Source organism: Caretta caretta, chromosome 1 (genome assembly GCF_965140235.1).
Source record: "Caretta caretta isolate rCarCar2 chromosome 1, rCarCar1.hap1, whole genome shotgun sequence".
NCBI lineage: Eukaryota > Metazoa > Chordata > Testudines > Cheloniidae > Caretta > Caretta caretta.
The window spans coordinates 246,671,906-246,684,838 of record NC_134206.1 but is presented as its reverse complement, the minus strand read 5'-3'; the positions used below and the strand labels follow the sequence as shown (position 1 = coordinate 246,684,838).

At 45.1% G+C, this 12,933-nt stretch overlaps 1 protein-coding gene across 8 annotated transcripts in view; it reads right to left on the bottom strand.

Moving 5' to 3' along the window:
* Positions 1–391: 391 nt before the first annotated feature.
* LOC125626659 (uncharacterized) overlaps positions 392–12,933 on the bottom strand; it is a 73,234-nt gene continuing 60,692 nt past the window's right edge. For 3 of the 8 annotated variants that reach the window (XM_048829913.2, XM_048829904.2, XM_075122786.1), the window contains 2 exons: positions 5,376–5,511; positions 392–957 (listed from right to left, as the gene is read on the bottom strand). In XM_048829913.2, coding sequence (XP_048685870.2) covers positions 443–957; positions 5,376–5,511 — 651 coding nt within the window. In that variant the 3' untranslated portion in view covers positions 392–442. Of the gene's footprint in view, positions 958–3,027; positions 4,180–5,375; positions 5,512–12,933 lie in introns of those variants that run through there. The other 5 variants (XM_048829921.2, XM_048829932.2, XM_075122780.1 and 2 more) reach the window with 5 other exon arrangements.

Genomic DNA, 12,933 nt, shown 5'->3' with positions numbered 1-12,933 from the left:
CGTCTCCAGTCACTGGCGCAGTTTACTGACTTGCTCAGACCTCAGCAAAACCAATATTCCCATTGTTATTGCTGCTTGTTGTGTGCTCCACAATCTCTGTGAAAGTAAGGGGGAGACGTTTATGGCGGGGTGGGAGGTTGATGCAAATTGCCTGGCCGCTGAATACGCACAACCAGACACCAGGGCGGTTAGAAGAGCACAGCAGGAAGCGGTGTGCATCAGAGAAGCTTTGAAAACCAGTTTAATGACTGGCCAGGGTACTGTGTGACACTTCTGTTTGTTCCTCCTTGATGAAAACCCGCCCCCTTGGTTGCCTCTAAATTCCCTGTAAGTCACCCGCCCTCCCCACTTCGATCACAGCTTGCTTGCAAAGGAAATAAAATCACTATCCTTTAAAAAACATGTATTCTTTATTAATTGATTATAAGAATAGGGAGATAACTCACAAGGTAGCCCGGGTGGGGTGTGGGAGGAGGGTTGGAGGGAAGGAAAAGGCCACTTTAAAACTTATTGAATGCCAGCCTGCTGTTGCTTGGGCTGTCCACTGGGGTGGAGTGGTTGGGTGCCCGGAGCCTCCCCCACCCCGAGTTCTTGGGCGTCTGGGTGAGGAGGCTATGGAACATGGGGAGGAGGGAGGGCGGTTAAACAGGGGCTGCAGTGGCAGTCCGTGATCCCGCTGCCGTTCATGAACCTCCACCAGACGCCAGAGCATGTCCGCTTGATCCCACAGTAGCCCCAGCATTGCATCATGCCTCCTCTGATCTTCCTGCAGCCACTTCTCCCCACGTTCATTGGCCACTGTCCTGTACTCTGGTATTGTGTCCCTCCACACAGCTCTCTCAGTGCCGGACAACTGCATGAGCTCAGAGAACATTTCATCGCACGTGCGTTTTTTTCGCCGCCTTATCTGAGTGAGCCTTTGGGACGGTGGAGGGACACTTGAAACATTTGCAGCTGCTGGAGCAAAAAAAGGTAGTGAAGTATTTTAAAAGATACATTTTACAGAACAACGGCTATACTCTTTCACGGTGAACAACACTATTCACATTACATAGCACATGTGATTTTGGTACAAGGTCGCATTTTGCATCTTATATTGAGTGTCTGTGGCTTTGGTGTTAGAGATCGCATACGCAGGGCCGGGCAACAGAATTCGGCTTGCAGATGGCCAGGGTAAGCCAGAGTCTTTTGGCTTCTGCAACCTTCATAACAGCAGCCCCCTCCTCTCCCATACCAAGCAAAGCACGTTGAGTTGGCCATTTAGTGCTGCAGTTTTCCTGTTAACGTGCAGCAGCAGAAACCAAACTAACCCTCTTGCCCCCATCCAATTCTCTGGGATGATCACTTTACCCCTCCCCCCACCGCGTGGCTGGTATCAGGGAAGATCCCTGCTAGCCAAACGCAAACAGCTCAGCGCCAATGCCTCCGCTCTCACCCCACAGCGTGGCTAACTGCGGGGAGGATTTCTTTTCAGCCACAGGCAAACAGCCCAGTAGGACTAGCCACCTCTGAATGTCCCCTTAATCAAATTCCCCTATTTCAACCAGATTACCATGAACGATATCACTCTCCTGAGGATAACACAGAGAGATAAAGAAAGGATGTTGCTTGAATGTCAGCAAACACTGGGACCATACGATGCCAGGCTTTGTCATACAATGATACCAGATTACTTGCTACTAGCATGGCATGGTAAAGTGTCCTACCATGGAGGATGGAATAAGGCTGCTCTCCCCAGAAACCTTCTGCAAAGGCTTTTAGAGTACCTCCAGGAGAGCTTCATGGAGATGTCCCTGGAGGATTTCTGCTCCATCCCCAGACACGTTAACAGAATTTTCCTGTAGCTATACTGAGCACGAATGCATCCTAAGTCCTCAGGGCTACTTAATCATTAAAAAACGCTTGCTTTTATAACATGTATTATATTTTAAAAGGTACACTGACCAGAGGTCCCTTCTCCAGCTTCGTTGGGTTGGGAGGGTATTTCAGTCAGGGTGAGAAAAAGATCCTGGCTGTTGGGGAGAACGGGGTGCTGTGTGCTCTCCTCAAGCTCGTCCTCCTCCTCATCTTCCCCGTCCACAAAATCCTCAGGCATGGCGAAGAGTACCCCATCATCGGAGTCCATAGACAGGGGTGGGGTAGCAGTGGTGGCCCCCCCACAGAATTGCATGCAGCTCAGCATAGAAGTGTCATGTCTGGGGCTCTGTCCCAGAGTGTCCGTTTGATTCTTTGGTTTTTCTGGTACGCTTGTCTGAGCTCCTTAAGTTTCACGCAGCACTGTATTGTGTCCCCGCTGTAGCCTCTGTCCCTCATGGCCTTGGAAATTTTTTGAAATGTTTTGGCATTTCGTCTTTTGGAACGTAGTTCTGATAGCACAGAGTCCTCTCCCCATACAGTGATCAGATCCAGTACCTCTCGTTTGGTCCATGCTGGAGCTCTTTTTTGATTCTGGGACTGCATGGTCACCTGTGCTGATGAGCTCTGCATGGTCACCTGTGCTGATGAGCTCACCTGGCCAAACAGGAAATGAGATTCAAAAGTTCCCGGGGCTTTTCCTGTACACTTGGCTAGTGCATCCGAGTTCAGACTGCTGTCCAGAGAGGTCACAATGGTGCACTATGGGATAGCTCCCGGAGGCCAATACCTTCAAATTGCGTCCACACTAACCCAAATTCGAAACAGCGATGTCGATATCAGCGCTAATCCCCTCATTGGGGAGGAGTACAGAAATCGGTTTTAAGAGCCCTTTATGTCGAAAAAAATGGCTTCATTGGGTGGACAGGTGCAGGGTTAACGCTGCTAAATCCGACAAACTTTCTAGTGTAGACCAGGCCTCGAGTCTCTATGTGCCCCAGTTAAAATGGGCATAAGGAAACTTTCTCACAAACTGTGTTGGTCTTTTTTTTAAATTAAGCATGTTTGCAAGTGTTCACAGGTTCAGGGACTTAAGATGTGAACTCTTTGGGACAGGGATTGTTTTATAATCTGTACGTTATTCCCTGATAACCAGAAACTTCTACACTTAAATTCTGTACCATTTTCTTTTTATTTTAACATCATCTTAATAAAATTCTTAAATGTGTTTGTACAGCACTTGGCACAATGGGGCCCCACAATCGCAGCTGGGGCCTCTAGACACTATTATAATAATACAAACAATTTTCCTGCATATGTCCAAATATTTCCGCATTATGTGTCACTGTGATTATTTGGGGACTCTAGGTACAACTTATGAATTCTGTTTGATGTTATGAAATTATGAAATTGTTGTATCAGGAAACACCTCTGTGAGGATGTGGATTCCACCAGACCAGGGAGTTGTGAACCTTAATGACTGTTCTCTGACCAAAGGGTATGCTAAGGAGATTGCCCAAGTAGGGAAATCAGTTCAACCAAGTGTCTCTGCAGGAAGGGGAATCAGAAAATACCCAGCAGGAGAACAAAGTAACTAGAAGTTGGTAGTGGCCATAAAAATGTGAGGGAAGACTCACAGATTAAGACACAGGCAGCTTTGGGCAAGAGAGAGGAAGAGAAGTGCATGCTTTCTTAGTAGGGAGTTCAGGGCTAGCCAAGGTCAGAGAAACCTAGCTAACTTAGAAGTACTCAATGATTCTAAAAAGAAACCAAGAGCTGCAAAAGAAGGATCCTGGACATCCCAGAGGAAGCCCAAGTCCAAAGAACTCTCCAGAGTGGTGAGGAAACTGAGTTGTGCTTATTATGTTCTCTGTGTATCTCTTGTGTTGCTAAGTAAAGAGTAATGGTGTTTTAGAATGCTGTGCAAAGTTTGTCTGTGTGTCTGTTGGCTTTCACTGTCACAGGGGTAAGGTCTGGACTCTGTTCAGGAGACTTAAAGAGCACACAGGGCCCATATCACTGGATCCCAAACACAACAGTCTGGGAAATGCCCAGCCAGATTAGGAAGCTCTACTAGAGCTGTGTGTGTGGAACTGTCATATATTATGTTTTCAGTTATTTTTGCTATGATGCCTAGAGACTTATGGAAAGAGGTACCTATACAATTAAAATGCATAGGCATCTCAAGATTAAAAACCTGATACTTAACTATCTGAGATATTCTGGGGGGGTTGCCAGGTCCCTAAAACTCTTCTGATTGTTCTGATGTTTATGCTGGTTCATCATCTGCAGCATTTACAGGTGGCTCTTCTGCATTATGTGATTCTGAAATTATTGCAAAAATATAAGACATATTAAAAATAATTCATTGGTAAGATGATTCCTGGCTGATACTTTGCAAGTCACTGATTTAACAGATATGGGTCAACTGAGGCTGTCACTCACTAATCTGCACCCCCATGTCATTTCAGTGACTTACACCTGTTATTCTGAAATCATCACAGGCATTCTTTCCACTTCCATATTAACGTGCTTCAGTTTGTTAATGTAGTTCTACACAGAGCACTTCTCAATTCCACAAGGCCCTGTTTTTACAGAATGCCCTGCACAACCTACACAATCATGTCACTGTGGCACTGGTTTCCTGCTTATTAAATGCAATGGCCCACCTACTGGGGGTCAATTAGTCACTTTCAGACCTCCTCACAGTTGGTCATGCTTCAAGGGACTGCCTTGTTTTGTGTTTGTACAATGCCTAGTACAATAGGGTTTTGGTCCATAACTGGGACTTCTAGGCACTAGAGTAATACAAATAAATAAATAAATAAATGCTACTCTGGCTCTAGCTACTTCCAAAATCATGAGTTAAAATGATACAAGGTTAATATTCATGGTAAATAGGCCCAATGGCCTGTGATGGGATGTTAGATGGGGTGGGATCTGAGTTACTACAGAAAATTCTTTCCTGGGTATCTGGCTGGTGAATCTTGCCCATATGCTCAGGGTTTAGCTGATCGCCATATTTGGGGTCGGGAAGGAATTTTCCTCCAGGGCAAATTGGAAGAGGCCCTGGAGGTTTTTCGCCTTCCTCTATAGCATGGGGCACGGGTCACTTGCTGAAGGATTCTCTGCTCCTTGAAGTCTTTAAACCACGATTTGAGGACTTCAATAGCTCAGACATAGGGGAGAGGTTTTTCGCAGGAGTGGGTGGGTGAGATTCTGTGGCCTGCTTTGTGCAGGAGGTCGGACGAGATGATCATAATGGTCCCTTCAGACCTTAGTATCTATCATGGACTCACCTGAATCTGTGTAATGAATTCCTTCAGTTGGTGAGACGAAGTATTTAAGAAGCCAAGAGCTAGCAGGGGTTCTTCTTAAGACATTTCCCATGTGATAGAAGGGGACTATGTGTCAAACTACAATTTAGATTTTCCTGCTTGTCAATTGAGAAAGTACAGGATTCCCCATTTGAACTCCTCAGACAAAACAGAAATATTAGTTTATTGGTCTATGCTATGTACCTTTTGGCTTGTCCAAGGATTCAGTTTCTAGTTCTGATTCAGTCTCAGTCAATAAAGGATTTGTTTTTTCTCTGTCTTCTTTCACTATGTCATCTCTGTGGGATGCAGACACTGCTGATGAATTTAAAATGGCCTGCTAAAATATAAATAGAATATAAATAAATAAATAAATAAATAAAATATAAAAATAAAAATAAATTATAAATAAATATAAATATAAAGTTTTGTGATTGTCTGTATACAGTGCAGAGAATAATAAATACAGACTATCTGAATAGAAATACTTGTTCATAGGCAATGATGGGAAAAGTAATTACAAAATTTTCTGTTAAATAGGAGTCGAAGAACATATGGTCTGCATATAGTAGACAAAATGTAGTTGAAGAACTAGAAGTTCATTAAATATTAAACATTTCAAGCTGTTATAAGGTACTTGAGTCTAATAAAAAAAAATCTTGCAACTATCCCACGGCTTTAAACCACTGCTTGTACATTAGGGCAGTGGTTCTCAACCAGGGGTCGGCGACCCCCTGGGGGGCCATGAGAAGGTTTTAGGGGGGCCGCCACGCAGCGCCAACATTAGACTCACTGGGGCCCAGGGCGGAAAGCCAAAGTCCTGCCAAGCCCCCAGAGCCCGGGGCTCCGCCACCCAAGGCTGAAGCCAAAGACTGAGCAGCTTAGCTTTGCGGGCCCCTCTGTGGTGTAAGGGCCTGGAGCAATTGCTCTACTTGCTAATACCTAATGCTGTCCCTGATTTTTATATGCAGAAAAACAGTTGTGGCACTGGTGGGCTGTGGTGTTTTTATAGCATGTTGGGGGGGGGCCTCAGAGAGGAAAAGGTTGAGAAGCCCTGCATTAGGGGAAGGCGGGAGGATCCATGCTCCAGTAGGCACCTGAAGAGGAATTCCCCATGTCCTCTGGCGTAGCTCACAATGCATCAGCAGCTCCAGCACTCTTTCAAACAGTTCAGTGTATTCTCCCATCCATACCACGCTAGCTCTGCTGGCCAATGTGAAGCCCTGGCCCCATTACCATCACTTTCTGGGAAACTAACACTGTCAACTGCACTAGCAAGAAGAAGTGTCTCCATCGCCCCACAGTGCACCCATCCTGGAGTGGATATAATTTGACCTTAATGTTCTAGAACTGCTGAAGAGATGGAAAATAACCTTAGTCTTTCTTGTTTCACAGACAATTGTCTGCTGTGTTATTAATTTAATTTTTAAAAGTTATACAAGGAGAAATCTGAGAAATCTCTCAGAACACTCCTTACAGAAAGTGGAAGTAATGGAGACGAGCAGCTCAGACACAAGGACAATGACCAATGTACATAAATCTAAAGAGATGGAAATACCCCAAGAAATGTTCATGAATGTTCACTTAAGTAAACAAATGATGTATTTTGGTTGAGCTTGCACCCCTTGTGTGTCTGCTTTCCATGACTACGCTACTAAATGAGCTCACTACCGGGGATATTCATTCATGGAAACCACGTATCTTAAGAGAATATCAGAGGTTATTTGAGGAAAATAAATCTTAAACTCATAAGTGTATTTTCACTAGAAAGAGAAGGTTACTCACTTTGTGCAGTAACTGAGGTTCTTCAAGATGTGTCCCTGTGGATGCTCCTCTTCAGCTGGCAGTGCACCCCGGAGCAGTCGACTGGAGATTTTGCTAGCAGTGTCTGGTCAGGACACGCATGCGCAATAGCTGTCTCATGGTGGCGCTGACGCCTCTTCTGGCATGCACACATGCCGACCCCCTCAGTTCCTTCTCTACCCTGGAGCAGTTGATTCTTACTCCAAAGTAGAGGGGAGGAGGGTGGGTAGTGGAGCAACAAACAGAGACATACATCTCAAAGAACCTCAGTTATTGCACAAGGTGAGTAACCTTCTCTTCTCCATCGAGTGGAGTCCCTGTGGGTGCTCCACTTCATGAGAATGTATTGCAGTGCCCTCATGCAGACGGAAGGGACTTTGGAGTTGATTGTGTAGCTGCTGCTAGGACTCTACAGCCTAATTTAGTGTCTGCGCTTGAGCTAAGCATGATTGCATAATGATTGGTGAAAGTATGTTCGGATGCCCTTGTAGTTGCTCTGCATTTGTCAAGGATGGGCACGTTGTGCAGGAATGCTGTAGAAGTTGCTACAGCCCTTGTCAAGTGTGTTCTGGTGCCTGTTGGGGCTTCAGTGTTTCATAAGGAGTAGCACAAGTGGATGCAGTTTGATATCCACTTCAATAGTCTTTGTGCTGATATAGCTGGGCCTTTTGACATTTCTGTTGTTGATACGAACAGTCTGGGGGACTTACAAAAGGTCTTTGTGCTGTCTAGGTAAAAGGCCAAGGCGTGACAGACATCTAATGTGTGTAATGCCGCCTCTAGTGGGTTGTTGTGTGGGTTAGGGCGGAAAGTGGGTAGGTGAATTGGCTGGTTAAGGTGGAATGAGGACGATATTTTGGACATGAATTTTGGGTGAGTCCTCAGAGTCACTTTGTCCTTGTGGAATATTGTGTATGAGGGGTGAGCCATGAGCGCCCCAATCTCACTCACTCTCTCTTTGTGCCGATGTGATGGCTATTAAGAATATTACTTTCATTGATAAATGGAGCATAGAGCAAGATGCTAAGGGTTTCAATGGTTTTCTGGTTAAGCATTTGAGCACTAGGTTTAAGTCCCATGCCGGAGTAGGTTCACAAATGTCCGGGTACATGTTTTGTAGGCCCGTTATGAATCTCTTTGTGATCAGGCAGGCGAATACTGATGTCCCTTCTATCTGTTGGTGGAAGGCGGTTATTGCCGCGAGGTTGACCTTGATCGAGTTTGTAGCCAGTTCTGATTTATTTAATGATAGTAGGTACTCCACGATCAATGGGAGTGGGGTTTGGTTTGCTGATATTTGTTTGTTTTGACACCAAATGGAAAATCTCTTCCATTTTTAGGGGTATGTATGTCATGTGTTTTGTTTCCTGCTGTTAATCAGTAGCTGTTGTATTTGATACGAACAAGTTAATTCGTTCCCTCAGAGCCATGAAGGAGTCATGCTCTGAGGTGATTTTCCCTGGATTGGGATGGAGGACTTATGCGTTGTCCTGTGAGAGGAGATCACGTCATCAAGGGATACTGAATGGAGTGCATATTGCCATGCGATTCAGATAAGGGAACAAAGTCTGTCTGGGCCATGTTGACACTATGAGGATTATCTTGGCCCTGTCGGTTTGTATTTTGTGTATGACTCTGGAGATTAGAGGAATTGGAGGGAAAGCATATAAGAGATGGGCGTTCCATTTTATCAGGAACATGTCTCCCAGTGATTGTGTTCCCTGTCCTTCTTATGAGGAGAATCCTGGGCATTTATTGTTTGCTTGTGTGGCAAATAGGTCTATGGATGAATTTCCCCACCTCCGAAGATGAGTTGTGTCATTTTGTCATTCAGTTCCCATTCGTGTTCTTGGGAGAACTGTCTGCTTAGTGTGTCCGCCATGATATTCAGACAGCCTGGTAGATATGAAGCTGTTATAGTGATGTTATACTTTCCCAGTTCCATAACTTTAGAGCTTCCACACATAATGAGTGGGATCACACTCCACCCTGGAGGTTGATATAGAACATGCAAGCAATGTTGTCTGTTAATATCCTTATCATTCTGTTTCTTATGAGTGGAAGGAAGCGGTAGCATGCACTGTGGACCGTGTGTAGTTCCAGTAGGTTTATGAGAAGGTGTGTCTCTATTGGTAACCATTTGCCCAGGGCAGTATATTGTTTCAGGGGGGCCCCCCATCCGATCACGGAGCTGTCTGTTGTGATTTGAACCGATGGTGTTTCCCGATAATGCACGGCAAAACTGATGGCTGAAATTTGTGACTTTGTCCTCACCCACAACTATTTCACATTTGGGGACAATATATACTTCAAGTCAGCAGCACTGCTATGGGTACCCACATGGCCCCACAGTATGCTAACATTTTTATGGCTGACTTAGAACAACGCTTCCTTAGCTGTCAGCCCCAAACACTCCTACTCTACTTGTGCTACACTGATGACATCTTCATCATCTGGACCCGTGGAAAAGAAGCTCTTGAGGAATTCCACCATGATTTCAACAATTTCCATCCCACCATCAACCTCAGCCTAGACCAATCCACACAAGCCGTCCATTTCCTGGACACTACTGTGCTAATAAGTGATGGTCACATAAACACCACCCTAAACCGGAAACCTACTGACCACTATACTTACCTGCATGCCTGCAGCTTCAATCCAGGACACACCACACGATCCATTGTCTACAGCCAAGCTCTAAGATATAACCGCATTTGCTCCAATCCCTCAGACAGAGACAAACACCTACAAGATCTCTATCAAGCATTCTTACAACTACAATACCCACCTGCTGAAGTGAAAAAACAGATTGACAGAGCCAGAAGAGTACCCAGAAGTCACCTACTATAGGACAGGCCCAACAAAGAAAATAACAGAACGCCACTAGCTGTCACCTTCAGCTCCCAACTAAAACCTCTACAGCTCATCATCAAAGATTTACAATCTATCCTGAAAAATGATCCCTCACTCTCACAGATCTTGGGAGCCAGACCAGTCCTCACTTACAGACAGCCCCCCAACCTGAAGCAAATATTCACCAGCAACCACACACCACACAACAAAAACACTAACCCAGGAACCTATCCTTGCAACAAAACCCGATGCCAACTGTGTCCACATATTTATTCAAGTGACACCATCATAGGATCTAATCACATCAGCCACACTATCAGAGGCTCGTTCACCTGCACATCTACCAATGTGATATATGCCATCATGTGCCAGCAATGCCCCTCTGCCATGTACATTGGCCAAACCGGACAGCCTCTAAGCAAAAGAATAAATGGACACAAATCTGACATCAGGAATCATAACATTCAAAAACCCGTAGGAGATCACTTCAACCTTTCTGGCCACTCAGTAAAAGATTTAAGGATGGCAATTTTGCAACAGAAAAGCTTCAAAAACAGACTCCAATGAGAAACTGCTGAGCTTGATTTAATATGCAAACTAGATACCATTAACTTGGGTTTGAATAGAGACTGGGAGTGGCTGGGTCATTACACATATTGAATCTATTTCCTTAAGTTAAGTATCCTCACACCTTCTTGTCAACTGTCTAAATGGGCCAGTTTGATTATCACTACAAAAGTTTTTTTCTCTTGCTGATAATAGTTCATCTTAACTAATTAGCCTCTCACAGTTTGTCTGGTAACTTCAACTTATTTGTATGTGTATATATGTTCCATTCTATGCATCCGATGAAACGGGCTGTAGCCCACGAAAGCTTATGCTCTAATAAATTTGTTAGTCTCTAAGGTGCCACAAGTACTCCTGTTCTTCTTCCTGTTGGAAAGGTATGCCTGAGCACACGTTTGATGGGTTTGTACACCAGTGCAGCGATTGAATCACCTCTGCGGCGGGTGTGAGTCTCTTGTTTAGGCTGTGCCTTCGTGGTTGTAGACTGTATTTAGCCATCTTTATAGGCACCGCATGTGTAGCCTGACATGCTTGACCATGAACGTGGTGGTCGCCATGTGTCCCAGTAGCTATAAGCAGGTGCATGCATGCACCATGAGCTGTGCGAGACCCCCAATATAAGGGAGGTCATCATGGTAAAGCGGGGCTCTGGAAGGGAGTGAGTACAGGCGAGCACCTATGAATTCCAGTTGTTATACTGGAGTGAGGGTGGATTTCCTTTCATTGATTTGTAGCCCCAGGGAGTGGAGGAGGGAGATGGTTAATTGAATACCTCTTTCTCTTTCTGTCTTTGTGGAACCCCTGATTAGGCAGTCGTCTAAGTAAGGGAATATGAGTATCCTTTGTCTCTGCAGGTGTGCTGCTACTACCGCCAGTGCTTTGGTGAACACTCTCGATGCTGTTGATAGGCCAAATGGTAGCACTCTGTATTGGAAGTGTTCTTGTCCTACTGTGAACCTTAGGAAGCATCTGTGAGCTGGATGGATTGTAATGTGAAAGTATGCATCTTGCAGGTCAAGGGCTGCAAACCAGTCCCCTTCTTCCAGCATAGGGATGATCGAGTTCAGGGTGACCATTTTGAAACTGTGGGCAGATGAATTTGTTGAGTTTTCTTAGGTCTAGGATGGGTCTACACCCCGCATTTTTCTTTTGAGTCAGAAAGTAATGGGAATAAAATCCCTTCCCTCTGTGTTGTGTTGGGACTAGTTCCATTGCACCTATTTGCAGAAAGTGATGCACCTCTTGTCTCAATAGATGCTTGTGAGAAGGGTCCCCGCAGAAGAACCGGGAAGGAGGGTGGGTAGTTGGTATAGATGTAAAAGGGATGGCATAGCCCATTAGAATTAGTTTTAAAACCCACTGATCAAATGTGATCACAGCCCAGTTGGTGTAAAATGGCCTGAACCAGTGCCCAAAGATTTGTGTGTTGTCCGCTGATGCTGGTGTTATGGGGAGGTCATGCAGACCCTTGACCAATACTTCAAAATTGCGGTTTGTTTGGTGGTGGTTGAGACGCTGAGTTCTGGGGTTGATTCTGTTGGTATCTTTGTGGTCTATTTCTTTGTCCCCTTGATTCGTATGGTCTCTGCTGTCGCTGAGATGTGTTGTCCCTGTTTCTGTTGTATGGCTGATCAAGTTGCCTCCTGTTTGGTGTTGTGTGTAGCCCTAATGTTCGGAGGGTCACCCTGGAATCTTTCATGGACTGGAGAACTTCATTGGTTTTGGGCAAAAATAGTCTGTCTCTGTCAAAAGGCAAATCTTCCACTTTATGTTGCAGTTCTTTGGAGATTCCTGATGAATTCAGCCATGATGCCCTGACATTATAATGGCTGTTGCCGTCATGTGAGCTGCTGTGTCTGGCACGTTGAGGGCGGCCTGTAGTGCTGTCCTGGAGATAAGCTGGCCTTTGTTCACGATGGCCCGGAATTGTTCTCTTTCCCCCTCAGGTATATTCTGGGTGAATTCTGTGAATTTGTTATAATTGTTATGATCATAGTTTGCCAGTAGCACGGTGTAATTTGCAGTGAGGAATTGCAGTGTAGCTGATGTGTACACTTTTTGGCCTAGAAGATCCAGTCTCTTCCATTCTTTGTTTTGAGGAGTGGATTTATATTGTTTGTTTCTTTGGTTTACTGCATCCACCACCAAGGAGTTTGGTGGTGGGTGCGCAAATAGGAATTCCATCCCTTTATTTGGCATGTGGTATTTCCTATCCATGCACTTGTTGGTTGGTGGGATGGAGGCCAGTGTTTGCCACAAAATGTCTGCTGGTTTCAGGAGGGCATCATTGATGGGGATGGGGATCTTGGAGGAAGCTGATGTATGGAGTATTTTCAGGAGTTAGTGTTGTGTCTCCTGTACTTCCTCTAGAGGGATGTTCTGGCTCTGTGCCACTCCCCAAAGAGCTCCTAGAGGTTTTTGAAGTCATCAGGGCTATTGTAGTTGTGGGTATAACTGTTTCATCCGTAGAGCATGAGGGGTTGTATTCTAGAGGCTCACCATGTTCTAATGTGATATCTCTTTCTTCTTCCCCTTCCTC